This window comes from Suncus etruscus, chromosome 1 (assembly GCF_024139225.1).
Source record: "Suncus etruscus isolate mSunEtr1 chromosome 1, mSunEtr1.pri.cur, whole genome shotgun sequence".
Classification (NCBI taxonomy): Eukaryota; Metazoa; Chordata; class Mammalia; order Eulipotyphla; family Soricidae; genus Suncus; species Suncus etruscus.
The window spans coordinates 160,450,278-160,467,173 of NC_064848.1; the positions used below are offsets into that span (position 1 = coordinate 160,450,278).

Consider the following 16,896-nt stretch of genomic DNA (forward strand, 5'->3'; position numbering starts at 1 on the left):
GAGAGAGAGAGAGAGAGAGAGAAGTAAACTGCATGCCCCAGAAGCAGGTGGAGGAGGATGGGTGAGAAAGAAGAATGCATCAGAGAAGGTGAGAGGGAAACAGTTGACACTGATAGCCAAAAAGAAAAAAAGGTAAAAGGGGAGGCCAGAGTGATTACAGTGGGTAGGATGTTTGCCTTTCACACAGCTGACCTAGATTCAATCCTTGGCATCCTATCTGGTTCCCTGAACACTGTCAAGCGTAATAGTGTAATTCTTGAGTGTAGAGTCAGAATTTGAGTATTTATGGGTATAGAAGAAAAAAAGTAGAATGACATGTTGGGGTTATAAGAATAATTCTTGGGGCTGGGAAGGTGGCGCTAGAGGTAAGGTATCTGCCTTGCAAGCGCTGGCGTAGGACAGACTGTGGTTCGATCCCCCGGCGTCCCATATGGTCCCCCCAAGCCAGGAGCGATTTCTGAGCGCATAGCCAGGAGCAACCCCTGAGCGTCACCGGGTGTGGCCCAAAAACCAAAAAAAAAAAAAAAAAAAGAATAATTCTTTTGGGGCCGGAGAGATAGCACAGCGGCATTTGCCTTGCAAGCAGCCGACCCAGGACCTAAGGTAGTAGTAGGTTCAAATCCCTGGCATCCCATGTGGTCCCCGTGCCTGCCAGGGGCTATTTCTGAGCAGATAGCCAGGAGTAACCCCTGAGCACCGCCAGGTATGACCCCAAAAAAAAAAAAGAATAATTCGTTTGGGGGCCAGAGAGATAGCATGGAAGTAAAGCATTTGCCTTTCATACAGAAGGTTGTTGGTTCGAATCTGGCATCCCATATAGTACCCCAAGCCTGCCAGGAGCAATTTCTGAGCCCTAGAGCCAGGAGTAACCCCAGAGTGCTGCCGGGTGTGACCCAAAAACAAACAAACAAACAAAAAAAGAGTAATTATTTTGGGGGCCAGAGCTATATTGCACAGCAATAAGGCGTTTGCCTTGCATGTGGCCAACACAAGACGGGCCCCGGTTAGAATCCCTGCATCCTATATGGTCCCCTGAGCCTGCCAGGAGCAACTTCTGAGTGCAGAGCCACGAGTAACTCCTGAGTGATGCTGGGTGTGGCCCAAAAACAAGCAAACAAAAAAAATCATTCTTTTGGTCTGAATGATCATACAGTGGGTAAGGTGCTTGCTTTCCACGTGGCCAATCTAGGTTCTATTCCCATCACCCCATTTGTCCCCCAAGTATTGCCATATGTGATCCCTGAATACAGAGCCAGGAGTAATCCTTGAGCATTGCCAGATGTGCCCTCCCCCCCCACAAAAAAAAAAAAAACCTACTGAAACTGATTTCAGAATTGCAGGTTACTTGACAACAGTACTCTCATAAATATCCTCAAGGAGGTCTTATTATCACAGAATTACAATGTCTATTTGGCCTATTTAAATACATGTACTTGGAAGTCAGCAAATGAAGCTTTGGTTATTTTTGCAGGGTTGGTGAGATGGTTCAAAGAGCCAGAGCATATGCTTTGCATGTGTGAGCCCTAGATTCAATCTCCAGCACCACATGACCCCCAGCACTCAGCAGGGGTGAACCAAAACCAAAACACACTGCTAAAAGAAGCAGGAACAGGAGAACTTTTCATAAAAAACATTTTTCTTTTAAAGAGGCTAGGATCATTTTGCATTGTTCTGATTGCTGGGCGTGGGGGGAGGCACTACTTCTGGCTCTTTTGCTTGTTTTAGTTTTTTGGGCCATACATGGTGGTACTCAGGAGTTATTTCAAGAGACCACAGGGAATGCTGGGATAAAACCAAGATCAACCACATGAGAGGCAAGCACCCTACTTGCTGTACTATCTGGCTTCTTACTGCTAGCAGGGCTTGGGATCAAATCCCAGCTGATGCATGAAAGTCAAGTGTTTTACCTGCTATATTATCCCTCCAGCCCCCCTGATCCTTTTATATGGTGTTTTCTCACAGCACTAATCACAGAAAGAACAAGCAAGCTAAATGTAGGCTTAACATATATGGTTATCCCAACTTTCTTACTATAAAAAGGGGAAATTAATAAAAGAAGGGGAAAAAAAAGAAATGCCACACAGCAGTTTCTTTCCCCACCATAATTTTTCAATTTTCTTTAAAGAAATGCCAGCCAATAACTAATTAGAACCATATCCTTTGTTATCCCAATGGCAAGAAGTATATGAAAAAAATTTAAAGAACAAATGTTAATGTGAACTTAAAAAAATTAGTAATCTGGAACTCTGGTTTCCCTTTGGCATAAAACAAAATTCTCTTCTCTTAAGGCTACTTTGACAGTTGATGAAACAAGGACAGAGTCCATCCATAAGAGTTAAATATCCCCCATTCATCTCCCTGAGGTACCTGGGTTTTCACTCAATATTTCTTATCATGGAATTAGCCTCACAAGCTCACAAGCCTCTAAGCTAGGGGTCTCAAACTTGCGGCCCGAGGGCTGTTTGCGGCCCTCCATACAACATGTTGTGGCCCTGCCCTAGAGGAATCTTTTTTGTTTTGTTTTGTTTTGTTTTAGTTGTTTGGGTCACACACCCCGATGTTCAAGGCTTACTACTGACTTTGCACTCAAGGATCACCCCGACTTTGCCTCCTGCGGCCCCCAGGTAAATTGAGTTTGAGACCCCTGCAAGCACTTCAATTTCAGAGACAAAAAGACCAAATTACAGAAAAAGAATCCGTTTTTTTTAATTATATTTCTTATATCTTTTTTATTTTAAGTGAATATATAGTACTTATAACTTCCAGGAGTATGTTTTTACATATTATATTATATTTTATATATTATATTATTGTATCTTTTTTTATTTTAAGTGAATATATAGTACTTATAACTTCTAGGAGTATGTTTTTCATAAGAAACACAGATGAGGGGGGAGAGCAAGTACAGCAAGTAGGGCACTTGCCTTGCAAGCAGCTGACTCCAGTTAGATCCTTGGCACCACATATGGTCCCCTGAGCCCACCAGGATTGATTCCTGAGTGCAGAGCCAGGAGTAACTCCTGAGCATCTCCAAGTGTGGCCAAAAAAAAAAAAAGAAAAGAAAAGAAAGAAAAAATTGCTAACACTATTCTCAAGAGAGAATCTAACCGATATCTTCCAGACTCTTAGTCTACTGGAATTAATAGGTCCAACTAAGGACCATAAAGCACTTTCCCCGTGTGAGCAAAAGCATACATAGAGAAGAACCGGTAGGCATGTGCTATCTCATATCGAATACTTCCCCCCCTTTTCAAAAACATTAACAGCATTTACAAGACATTCCAATTTTCTGCATCTATTTTTTTCTTTAGTTTTCGGGCAACACCCATAGATGCTCAGGAGTTACTTCCGGCTCTGCACTCAAGAATTATTCGTGGTAGTTCTCAAGGGTCCAGATGGGATGCCAGAGATCAGAAGCAGGTTGAGCACATGCAAGGCAAGTGCCTTATCCACTGTACTCTGTCCTTCCTTCAATTTGCTCCATATTTCAGCTAACCAGCAAATGTATAACCAGTAGGTTTATTCTAGTGGGGAAAACTGGAAATGCACAAATTTGCCTTAGGTCTAACAATTTAAAAACATTCTATTTTTTTTTTTTTTTTTTTGGTTTTTGGGCCACACCTGGCGGTGCTCAGGGGTTACTCCTGGCTGTCTGCTCAGAAATAGCTCCTGGCAGGCACGGGGGGCCATATGGGACACCGGGATTCGAACCAACCACCTTTGGTCCTGGATCGGCTGCTTGCAAGGCAAACGCCGCTGTGCTATCTCTCCGGGCCCTCTATTTTTTTTTTTAAATGCCAGAAATCCTTTTCATTTCCCAATTAGGACATTATTTTATAGTTTGATCTATAGTAGATAACAGAGGTGGAGAGTCTTGCACATAACCAACTCACACAGTTCTATCCCCAGCACTGCTGATATGGTCTCCTGAGCCCATCACCAAGGATTCCCATCTTTATTTTTGTGTGTTTTTTTTTGGGGGGGCCATACCCGGTGATACTAAGGGGTTACTTCTGACTTTGCACTCAGGAACCACTCCTGGCATGGAGGCAGAAATATAGCACAGTGGTAGAGCATTTGCCTTGCACGCAGCCGACCCAGGACAGACCTGGGTTCTATCTCCACCATCCCATATGGTCCTGTCCCCGGAGCCTTCCAGTAGTGATTTCTCAGTGCAGCACCATGAATAACCCCTGAGCACTGCCTGGTGTGGCCCAACCCCCCCCCTCAAAAAAAAAAAAGAAAAAAGAATCACTTCTGGCAGTGCTCAAGAGGCAATGCAGGATACCAAGAATCGACCTTGAATTGGCCATGAGCAAGGCATAAACTTTACCCACTGTACTAATGTTCCAGCCCTTCCATCTTTTAAAGCAATAGCAAAAAAAGAAGGGAAAAAAAGACTGGTCATTTATATTCTATCATATAAATCAGAGGTGGGAAAAGTATTACCTAAATGCCAATCTTCTCCTGCAAGTGGTTTGTGAGCCCATGTTTTCCCAGTGTTAAATTTATAAACTCTGTTCGTTAAACTGTAACTCATACTTTAGATCCCAAGTCTGTATGTACCTCCCGCTGGGAGAAATGATTTACTCAAGACATTTGGGGGCACAGCAAATGCCTCGTTTTGCTCTCACTAAATCTAAATCACGCTTCCTCTCAAGATTCTGTCTATATTACAGAAATACAGGGCATGTCGTTAGTTGTTACCATTCTCCCTCGAGAACCTAGAGGTCCCTGGGAAAGGCCTCCCATCTGTCCACTCAAAAAAGATTTCCCCGAAAGGCAAGAGACTGGCCTCACACTGTTGCATCAAGGAGCGCTGCTCCCTAAAACTTTCTCTGTGTCCTTGCATGACAACATTTGCTGAATTCGTTTAACTGAAACAGACATATTTTCCAACACACACACACACACACACACACACACACACACACGTACACACAGAGCTAATTGAAGCGGCAAAGTGGAAGAAAGGAGAAGTTGACAATGAAATATAAATTTCCTTTTGGGAAAAAAAAATCCTCTTTTGGGTCTAGTTTTACATATGGGATCCGTTCAGCATTTAACTCCAAGTTCCAGCAAGGACAACCAACCGTAGCCATCAGCAAGCAACCAGGACCTGCAAGGACCAAGACTGTTCCCTGCCTGGAGGCATCTGGGGGAGGAGAGCTGGACAGCGAGACAATGAAAAGCTCCCTGGTGGCCACTGATTCAACTGGGATGAGAGAGGGAGGAAGGAGGAGGGGAGAAGGCTGAACCCCTATCTCATCCAAAGCCAAGTTCAGGGTCCAAAGCCAAGCCAGGGCATGGGGTGGCCGGGCTCAGATCTGGGGATCACCTCGAGAGGGGGACCCCAGCCATGCCAATCGCTCAGAGAAAGAAACCAAACTTCCTCCTCTGGGCATTAGGGGTAAAGGGGGGGTGCTCCCTTCCCCATTCCTCACAGGTATCCGCAGAGTTTAGGGGGTGCAGGAAGGAAGGAAGGACCCCGCCCCCGTGCCTCTGGAGTGGAGTGGAGTGGGATTTGGGGTCAAGAAGCCAGGATCCAGAGAGTAACTAGCGCCCCCCATAATGAGCCCCAACAGGTTAGGGAGTCTGGGGTTGTCCACGCCTCCAGATAGATACCACCAGGGGCAGGGGCAGGGGTGGGGTGTCCTTGGGTGTCCAAGTTCCTCGCGGGGTCCCTGGGATAGGCTGGGGAAACTAAGGCACGGGCTGGGGGGGGGGGAACGCACGGAGAGCCGGGGCTCGGGGTGGCCCTCCTCGGGCCTGGCCGCTCACCTTCCTGTGCTTCTCCTTGTAGGGCAGCGCCAGCCACGGCATGTCCCGCACGAAGTCCTGCCACTGCCGCGGGTCCTGGTCCGAGGACACGAAGACGATCTCCAGGCGGCGCCGCAAGTCGGGCTCGGCCGCTGCTCCGGCCCCCGGCCCCGGCCCGGCCCCGGCCCCCGACCCCGCCGCCGCCGCCGCCGCCGTGTCCCCCCGCAGGCGGCCGTAGAAGGCGGCCAGGCTGGCGCTGAGCTGCGCGCAGGGGGCGCTCAGGCTGCAGCCGAAGTAGAGCCCGAGCAGCGAGATGCCGCGGGAGCTCAGCGAGTGCACGTCCACCTCCTCGCCGCCGCCGGTCACCAGCTTCTCGCCCAGCAGCTCCTCCAGGAAGCCCGACATCCTGGCTGGCCCACCGCAGCCCCGGCACTCGGGCGGGCGGCGCGCGCGCGGGCAGGCGTTGGCGACCCCGCAGCCTCGCTCGGTGTGGCAGGCGCTGGCGGCGGCGGCGGGCGGGAGAGAACCGGGAGCCCCGCCCAGGACACGCCCACAAGCCCTCACAGCCACTCCCACTCTGCAACCACGCCTCTTGATACGCCACGCCCTTCTGTGGCCACGCCCCTCGGCGGCTGTCCCGGGACCCGTGCCGCGCGCCGCACTGGCCGCTGCTGCTGCTGCTGCTGCTGGAGGGGGATGACGCGGCCTGCAAGCACCTGGCCACGGCGCGCGGAGGACGCCCCGGACGAGGAAGCGGGTGCTGCGCTATGACCAGAGTGGCCGGGATTCGAACCACCGTCCTTCTGCATGCAAGGCAAAACGCCCTACCTCCATGCTATCTCTCGGCCCCAGATGGGTTCTTTCTAAGTCGCCAGAAGCTCATCCCACTCCTGAATTCTAAATTCTCTCCAGACTTTGACAGCCTCCCCCCCCCCAAACCAGTTCTCGAGGTCCCTTTCTTGCATCTCCCTGCCACTCTCTCTTTATTCCAGCCCTTGGCTTAGATCATGTTGCGCCCCTCTGACATCCAGTGAAGCGCGGAGAGAACTTCGCAGCTTTCCCCACTGCCCGCATCCCCTTACGGCTTGAGCGTGTGTGTGTGTGTGTGTGTGTGTGTGTGTGTGTGTGTGTGTGTGTGTGTGTGTGTGTCTGTGTGTGTGTGTGTGTGTCTGTGTGTGTTTCATGCTCTGCTCTCAGCGGACTGGGGGACGCACCCCCTTCTGTTTCTTTGTCTAGTTCCCGGCGAGTGGCCTTGTTCCACCACCACAACGCGGGCCACACGCCCCAACAGCTCCAAATCAATGCCTGCTGCGCTCCTGAGCCGCTTCCATCGCTTCCATCAAGTCTGCTGATAGTTGAGGAAAATTCTAGGGATATTTTTTTTCCTCCAGCTGGCAGGATGCCGTGCTGCGCTTAGAGAAAAATCTGAATTAAACAGGCGGTCTGTGGCGAGTTTTCCGGCCACAGACACGCACACATACACCCCGAGGGAAAATAAAACTGCCCTGTCCACTAGGTCCTAGAGGACCATCAGAGAATGTCCACTCAGTCAGCACCAACCCAAGCAACAATTCCTTTTAATCAACCTCCAAGCTCCCTCTGAATGTGGTTTCTTGGGCATCTGCCGCCACCTAATGGATAGAGAGAAAAAGGAACTGGGACTCATCAATGGAAAAGTAAGGGGAAAGAAACTGGCAGCCAAGCAAAATATTTTTATTTTATTTATTTTGGGGGGTGGGGTCACACCTGACAGTTCGCAGGGGCTACTCCTGGCTCTAAGCTCAGAAGTCGCTCCTGGCAGGCACGGGGACCATATGGGATACCAGGATTCGAACCATTGTTGGGCCTGGATCCACTGCGTGCTAGGCAAACGCCCTACCGCTGCTCTATCTCTCCGGCCCCTATTTTTGTTATTTTGTTTTTGGTTTTTGGTTTTTGGGTCACACCCGGCAGTGCTCAGGGGTTACTCCTGGCTGTCTGCTCAGAAATAGCTCCTGGCAGGCACGGGGGACCCTATGGGACACCGGGATTCCAACCAACCACCTTTGGTCCTGGATCGGCTGCTTGCAAGACAAACGCCGCTGTGCTATCTCTCCGGGCCCTATTTTTGTTATTTTATAGCGGCTTTCCACATAAAAAGAATCACAGCACACTTTACAAGGGTTTATTTGAAACTCAAAATATAATCACAAGCTTAGGGTATAAATATACATTTTCTTTTTTCTTTTTTTTTTTTTTGTTTTTTGGTTTTGGTTTATGGGCCACACCCGGTGATGCTCAGGGGTTACTCCTGGCTATGTGCTCAGAAGTCGCTCCTGGCTTGGGGGACCATATGGGATGCCAGGGGATCAAACCGCGGTCCGTCCTAGGCTAGCGCTGGCAAGGCAGACACCTTACCTCTAGCGCCACTGCGCCAGCCCCTAAATATACATTTTCATGCCAAAGCTTCTCGATTTTTTTTTACAGGCTAGAATAAGAAATTGTACTGGTTTTCAGCTTTGTGAACTGTTACCACACAAATAGGTAAAAGCAAGGAGGTGGAATCTAAAGTTTCCACCTCATGGATTCCACCTCCTGTATATTGGCTCTCTCCAAGAATTTCATCCAATTTCTTCTATCCACCTGATATTGCTGTTTATTTCACAAGTTGTATCTTTGGATTTGGACCAGCCTATAAGCAAGCAAGCTCCCTATCCCCGTAGCAAATTCTGAATTATTTTTTAGTGTCATGCCAAATACCTGTGCCTCTTTGGGGAAAATATTTTCCTACAACACAAATCTGGTTTTATTTTCCAGAAAATATCAAAGCTATTAATATAGGGAGCTGGAGTTAAAGTAAAGTGTGTCGGGTGCTTGCTTTGCATGCAGCAGACTTAGGTTAGGTCCCTGACACCACATACGGTCCCCTGAGCATTGCCAGGAGTGATGCCTGACACAGAGTCTGGAGTAAGTTTGACACACGGCCAGGTGCAGCCCCCAAAACTATTAATTTAATAAACATTAAATTACTAGCCAAGGGGCCGGGAAGGTGGCGCTAGAGGTAAGGTGTCTACCTTGCAAGCGCTAGCGTAGGACGGACCACGTTTCGATCCCCCGGCGTCCCATATGGTCCCCCCAAGCCAGGGGCGATTTCTGAGCGCATAGCCAGGAGTAAACCCTGAGCGTCAAATGGGTGTGGCCCAAAAACCAAAAAAAAAAAATTACTAGCCATGTTTTAAAATCCTAAAAATGAGGACTGGAAATGTGGTTCAGGTACCTAGCATGAGTGAGGCCTTAAGTTTGATCCCCTCCTGAGCACAGTCAGGGATGGCCATTATTTTAGAATAATATGGGCCTGAGTTATAGTACAGTGGGTAAGGTGCTTGCCTTGAGTGCAACAGAACCAGATTTAATCTAGCACCCTATATGGTTCCTGAGTCCTTCTAGGAATGGTTCCTGAATGCAGAGCCAGGAGTAAGACCTGAGCAGCACTACATGAGGCACAATAACAAAAATAAAAAATAATAAAATTATGAATATGGGATTAAAATACTTTTTTCTCTTGGGGCTAGGATATGGCTCCGCAGTAAATCACTTGCTTTACCTGAATCAGATCTAAATAAGATCCAGCACTGTTGGGGCTGGAGCAATAGAACAGCAGTGGGGCATTGCCTTGCATGCAGCTAACCCAGGTCAACAAGGGTTCAATCCCCAGCATACCAAATGGTCCTCTGAGCCTGCCAGGGGGCAATTTCTGAGTGCAAACTCAGGAGTAAGCCCTGAGCATTGTCAGGTGTAGCCCCAAAACAAGCAAACCAACCAACCAACAAAAAGATCCAGCACTATTAAATAATTTCTACAGTAATTATGAAAAGCACTTTATTTTATTTTTTTGGTTTTGGGGCCACACCCGGCGGTGCTCAGGGGTTACTCCTGGCTATCTGCTCAGAAATAGCTCCTGGTAGGCACGGGGGACCATATGGGATGCTGGGATTCGAACCAACCACCTTAAGTCCTGGATTGGCTGCTTGCAAGGCAAATGCCACTGTGCTATCTCTCCGGCCCCACTTTTTATTTTTTCTTATATGCTTCATCTTCTCATTCAAATCATTTTTTAAAATACTGGTAGAGGGGCTGGAGCGGTGGCACAAGTGGTAGGGCATCTAATTTGCACGTGCTAACTTAGGACGGACCACAATTCAATCCCCTGGCGTCCCTTATGGTCCCCCAAGCCAGGAGTGATTTCTGAGCATATAACCAGGAGTAAGCCCTGAGAGTCACCGGGTGTGGCCCAAAAACTAAACAAAACAAATACTGGTAGGCACCACTAAAGCCTGTGAATCTGACTGCTTTTGTTTGTTTATAGGAAACACTCTTGTTCTCAGGGCTTATTCCTGACAGCTCAGGAATCACTCCTAATGGGGCTTGGGGGGACCATAGGTGGGTTGGCTTTAAAACAAGTGCCTTACCGTCCTTATTCTGACTTCTTGAAACAGATTGTTACACTGGGACATTTTCAAATAAACACTGAAGAAATGTCAAAGGACTTTAATCATTTATAATCTATACAATCCAAAAGACAAAGTATTTGGTGTGGCAGTAGGTGCAGAGGGGATTTTGGGAATTGCACATTTGGAAAAATAATGAAGTCATTATTAAAGTACTTAAGTTTGGCATGTTAGGTACAAGTTTGATATAAAGAGGTGGTCTGTTCGGCATTTCACTTTCATTATTTTACAGGCAAGCACTTTCCACTGGAGTGTGTCCAAACCAGCATCTGGCACCTGGGAAAGTGAGAGTTTGAATACACTGCACATGAAATATAAATAAAATTTAGGGAATTGTTGGTATAGCAGGCTTTGGTTAGAAGCCAGATATCACAGCTGCCTTCTAAAGGGGTGTGGAGAGAGAGGATTTGCAATGGAAATGATTCCAAACTCATAATTTTAGTGGTGTTTGTTTCAAGAAGTCCAAGGAGACTCATTTAGCTTCCTGTAAAGAATAACCAACATCCCTTTGGCTTGTGGAAAGCACTTTCTTTGCTTATGTGGTTCAAGAGACCCACTTAAAAAGAATGAACCTACTGGTATTTATGTTACATGTTAGCTAGTTATGTTACATGAATTGACTGGCAATTCTGAAAATTCTGGAAATTACTGCTGTTTTAAAATATGTAGTAGGGGGTCAGAGTGTTGGCGCAAGTGGTAAGGCATCTATCTGTCTTGCCCGCGCTAGCCTAGGACAGACCGCAGTTCGATCCCCTGGCATCCCTTTTGGTTCCTCAAGCCAGGAGCAATTTCTGAGCTATCGCCAGGAGTAACTCCTGAGGGTCACCAAGTGTGGCCCCAAAACCAAATAAATAAATAAATAAATAAAATATGTATTAAGGTGGGCTGGGAAAGATAGCTTAAAGAACTGGAGCATATGCTTTACATAAATGATGCTCAGGTTCCATCCCCAGCACCAAATTGTTCCCTAAAACATTTAGGAGCAACCACAAAGGAACAGCCTAAGTACAGCCTCTGAGCCTCTTCAGATGTCAGACAAACAAACAAACAAACAAACAAAAATTACCACGGGAGGGTCGGAGCGATAGCACAGCAGTAGGGTGTTTGCCTTGCACACGGCTGACCCAGGATGGACCTGAGTTCAATCTCTGGCATCCCTTATGGTCCCCCAAGTCAGGAGCGATTTCTGAGTGCACAGCCAGGAGTAACCCTGAGCATCACTGGGTGTGGCCCCAAAAAACTAACCCCCCAAAAATGATCATAGGGCCAAAGAGGCCCTCATTAAGTCCCCAATCAGGATTATCCTCTGAATCCAAGGTGCATTTTTATTTGGAGCTGAGGGCTACTTCTAACTCAGTATCCAGAAGTCACTCTGTGATTTGGGGGGAACTGTGTGGTGCTGGAGATGGAACCTGGTCTTCAGTTCTTACTTAAACATCTTGATTCCATGTTGTCTGCTTTAACTCTTTTTGAATTCAGAAGTCATGACAATAATTGCTAGTCTAGTCTTCAAGTGTGAGAAATGAGTTTGGATATCCTGACTAAGTATAATTTCTTTGATCTGTCCTCAATCAAGTGAAAAATGTTAGAAAATATTTAATTTGGTTTTTGGGTCACACCTGGCGGTACTCAGGAGTTACTTCTGGTTCTGCACTCAGAAATTGCTCCTGACAGGCATGGGGGACAATATGGGATGCCAGGATTTGAACCACCATCCTTCCTGGATGTGGTTTTATAAATATTCCTTTTTATTTATTTACTTTTGGTTTTTGGGCCACACGCAGTAATGCTCAGGGGTTACTCCTGGCTATGCGCTCGGAAGTCGCTCCTGGCTTGGGGGACCATATGGGACGCCCGGGGGATTGAACCGAAGTCCGTCCTAGGATAGTGCTGGCAAGGCAGGCACCTTACCTCTAGCACCACCATGCCGGCCCCTAAAATAATTCTTTTTTTTTTTTTTTTTTTTTTGGTTTTTTTTTTTTTTTTTTGGTTTTTGGGCCACACCCGTTTGATGCTCAGGGGTTACTCCTGGTTATGTGCTCAGAAATCGCCCCTGGCTTGGGGGGACCATATGGGATGCCGGGGGTCGAACTGCGGTCCTTCCTTGGCTAGCGCTTGCAAGGCAGACACCTTACCTCCAGCGCCACCTACCCGGCCCCCTTTTTTTTGTTTTTTTGGGCCACACCTGTTAGATGCTCATGGGTTACTCCTGGCTACGCGCTCAGAAATTGCCCCTGGCTTGGGGGCACCATATGGGATGCCGGGAGATTGAACCGTGGTCCTTTCCTTGGCTAGCGCTTGCAAGGCAGACACCTTACCTCTAGCGCCACCTCGCCGGCCCCAATAATTCTTTTTTTTTTTTTTTTTTTTGGTTTTTGGGCCACACCCGGCAGTGCTCAGGGGTTACTCCTGGCTGTCTGCTCATAGCTCCTGGCAGGCACGGGGGACCATATGGGACACCGGGATTCGAACCAATCACCTTAGGTCCTAGATCAGCTACTTGCAAGGCAAACACCGCTGTGCTATCTCTCCGGGCCCCCAATAATTCATTTTTAAATGCATTTCTTTGGTCTTCCAAAATGTGCAAAGGATCTGGGGGCCATTGCTGGTGGCATAATCCAATGCTCACACTGTTCTTGGAGGATCATTTGGTACAGGAAGTTGAACTCTGGGCATGCACAATCTCCAGCCCTCTGAGCTACCTCCTGAACCCCATTTATTTTTCCCTTTAACCCATGACTGCCACAGTGGGAACAAAGGTATCCTGTAATCTTTCCTATGGCAGATCTAGCTTGTTTCTGCTGGGTGGTCTTCATGTTCAGGGGATGATTTCTTCCACTGCCTGATTGTTTGAAGAATTTATTTACTTACCCATAGCCAGAAGTCCAGATTTGTTGATGCCTTTTTATGCTGTTGCCTTGGCACTTCTTACCATGAGCTCTTGGAAATTTGGCATCTGATCTAGAAGTCTGGTGGGTTGCTAGGCTCAACTTCAGACTCAATTAACAAATCATACATTTTGGCTTTACCTTCAATAAGGACACAGTGATGGCTGGTTGTGATATGGAGATTTGAAAACTATTAGCAAATAAATATAAGGATACTATTTTCCACACTTCCCCCTTCTCAGAGAATAGGAAACTTCAAAGTCCAGAGAAATAGTACAGCAGGTAGGACATATGCCTTGCACCTGGTTGATTTGGGTTCCATCCCAGGCACCCCATATGGCCCTCTATTCCTGGAGCCCCCCAGGCATGATTCCTGAGCACAAAGCCAGGAGTAATCCCTGAGCACAGATGAGTATAGCCCAAAAATATGAAAACAAGAGGAGACTTTGAGAACTAGAGACCAGGGTTGAAGAGTGAGCTCAAAGGGCTAGAGCAGTGGTCCTCAAACTATGGCCCGCGGGCCACATATTGTATTTGTTCCTGTTTTGTTTCTTCACTTCAAATAAGATATATGAGGGCCAGAGCAGTGGTGAAGCAGTAAGTGTTTGCCTTGCACATGGCTTGATCTAGGACAGATCATGGTTCGATCACCCAGCGTCCCATATGGTCCCCCAAGCCAGGAGCGATTTCTGAGCACATAACCGATGTGCTATGCCTGAGATGTTACTGGTGTGGCCCAAAAACCAAAACACCCCTCCAAAAAAAAAAAAAGATATATGCAGTGTACATAGGAATTTGTTCATAGTTTTTGTTTTTACTATAGTCTGGCTCTCCAACGATCTCAGGTACAGAGAACTGGCCCCTGTTTAAAAAGTTCAAGGACCACTGAGCTAGAGCATGCTTAGCATGCAGGAGGCCTAGGTTTTTTCCCTGGCACTGCATACATGGTGTTCCCCAGGCTCTGACAATAGTGACCTACAAGCAATGAGTTGCGAATAGCTCTACAGCACCTCTGGGTATGACCCAAAACAAAAACAAAGAAGTTTATATCAGACCTGCTTTGCTGAGGGAAATGTGAAAGAAAACAAAGCAATAACAGTGAATTCCCAAAGTTGTACCCCTGTTGCCAGAAAGATAGGCACCACATTTCTGCTATAGTTCATTAAGAACAATTGCAAATATGTTTTCTTACCTTTGAACTCAAATGCTCTCCAATCTATTGGTGCTTGAATTCAGTGGCATATAGGGATACTTAAAATATATATATTTTGGTTTTGTGTCACACCCACTTTGCCCAAGGTTTTCTCCTGACTCTATGTTCAGGGTACAATATGCAGTACTGGGGATCAAGCTCAGGATGGCTTAATGCCTGTACTATCTTTGTAGCATTGATAAGAGATGCTATCTATAATCTCTGGTATGTCTGTATAGGTTGTACCCTTAGAAATTTGGGAAAAAGTCCTGCCATACTCTGTGAATAATGTATTTTTTTTTTTTGGTTTTTTTGGGCCACACCTGTTTGATGCTCAGGGGTTACTCCTGGCTAAGTGCTCAGAAATTGCCCCTGGCTTGGGAGGACCATATGGGATGCCAGGGGATCGAACCACAGTCATGATCCTTGGCTAGTGCTTGCAAAGCAGACACCTTACCTCTAGCGCCACCTCGCTGGCCAAATAATGTATATCCTTTTTAGGAACAATTATGACCTGCTACTGGGCTTAGAGGCTGAATATTTAACCATGGCCCACCAAATTGCCATGTCAAATTGAGCCTGCATTATAAACTGGTTCTCTCTCTTCTTTACTTTTTTTTTTGTTTATTTGTGGGGGACACAACTAGTGTTGCTCAGGGGTTACTCCTGGCTCTGTGCTTAGAAAATACTCCTGGCAAGCGATATGGAGATTCCTCCAAAAACTGGAAATTGAGCTCCCATACGATCCAGCTATACCACTCCTAGGAATATACCCTAGGAACACAAAAATACAATACAAAAACTCCTTCCTTACACCTATATTTATTGCAGCACTATTTACCATAGCAAGATTCTGGAAACAACCAAGATGCCCTTCAACAGATGAATGGCTAAAGAAACTGTGGAACATATACACAAAGGAATATTATGCAGCCGTCATGAGAGATGAAGTCATGAAATTTTCCTATACATGGATGTACATGGAATCTATTATGCTGAGTGAAATAAGTCAGAGAGAGAGAGAAAGAGAGAGAGAGACGGAGAATGGTCTCACTTATTTATGAGTTTTAAGAAAAATGAAAGACATTTCTCAACAATTTTCAGAGACAAAAAGAGAGGAGGGCTGGACATTACAGCCCACATCAAGGACCTCACCACAAAGAGTGATGAGTTTAGTTAGAGAAATAACTACACTGAGAACTATCCTAACAATGAGAATATATGAGAGAAATAGAAAGCCTGTCTAGAGTACAGGTGGGGGCGGGGAGGGGAGGAGGGATATTTGGGACATTGGTGATGGGAATGTTACACTGGTGATGGGGGGGGGGGGATCATCTTATATGATTGAAACCCAACCACAATCATGTTGGTAACCAAGGTGTTTAAATAAAAAATATTAAAAAAAATAGAAAATACTTCTGGCAAGGGGCCGGAGAGATAGCATGGAGGTAAGGCATTTGCCTTGCATACAGAAGGACAGTGGTTCTGATCCCGGCATCCCATATGGTCCCTCGAGCCTGCCAGGAGCAATTTCTGAGCATAGAGCCAAGAGTAACCCCTGAGCACTGCTGGCTGTGACCCAACCCCCCCCAAAAAAAAAAAGAAAAAAAAGAAAATACTCCTGGCAATGCACTGGGGACCATATGAGATTCCACGGATTGCGCCAAGGGCTAAAGTCAACTACGTGCAAGGCAAATGCCATACTGGGATGTACTATTGCTCTGTCCCTTTCTCTCCTCACTAACTCTCTCTTTCTCCATTTTTGGGTCATACATATGCACTCAGATGTCACTCCTGGCAGGACTTGGGAGCCTCTATATGTTGCTGGGGATTAAACTGGGTCAGCCACACACAAAACAAATACCTTAACCCTGTAATATATTTCCAGCCTTCTCTCTCAAAGTATCTTTTTGTTTTGGTTTGGTTTGGTTTTTGGTTTTTGGACCACATCTGGTGGCACTCAGGGGTTACTCCTGGCTCTTCGCTCAGAAATCGCTTCTAGCAGACTCAGGGCACCATATGGAAATGCTGGGAATTGAATCTGGGTCCATCCCGGGTTAGCCGCATGAAGGCAAATGCCCTACCACTGTGCTATTACTCTGGCCCCTCAAAGTATCTTGTTATACTTAATTTTCTGTTTACATTTTGGTCCAAATTGAGTGGCATTCAGAGATCATTTCTGCCAGTGCTTGGGGAACATACAATACTGAGGATTAAACTTCTCTCATCCGGGCCCGGAGAGATAGCACAGCGGCGTTTGCCTTGCAAGCAGCCGATCCAGGACCAAAAGTGGTTGGTTCGAATCCCAGTGTCCCATATGGTCCCCCGTGCCTGCCAGGAGCTATTTCTGAGCAGACAGCCAGAAGTAACCCCTGAGCACCTCCGGGTGTGACCAAAAAAAAAAAAAAAACAAAACTTCTCTCATCCAATCAGGTACTTGACTCAAGCCCTTTGATACATTATAGCCAATTTTACTTTTTTGTTTGTTTTTGGTTTTTGGGTCATACCTGGCTCTATACTCAGAAATTGCTCGCTCCTGGTAGGCTCGGGGGGCCATATGGGATGCCAA

At 46.8% G+C, this 16,896-nt stretch overlaps 1 protein-coding gene across 1 annotated transcript in view; it reads right to left on the reverse strand.

Moving 5' to 3' along the window:
- The window catches only part of NXN (nucleoredoxin), a 197,023-nt gene extending 190,858 nt beyond the window's left edge, over positions 1-6,165 (reverse strand). Inside the window, exon 1 of the mRNA XM_049782470.1 lies at positions 5,782-6,165. Coding sequence (XP_049638427.1) covers positions 5,782-6,165 — 384 coding nt within the window. The remainder of the gene's footprint in view (positions 1-5,781) is intronic.
- Positions 6,166-16,896: the final 10,731 nt, after the last annotated feature.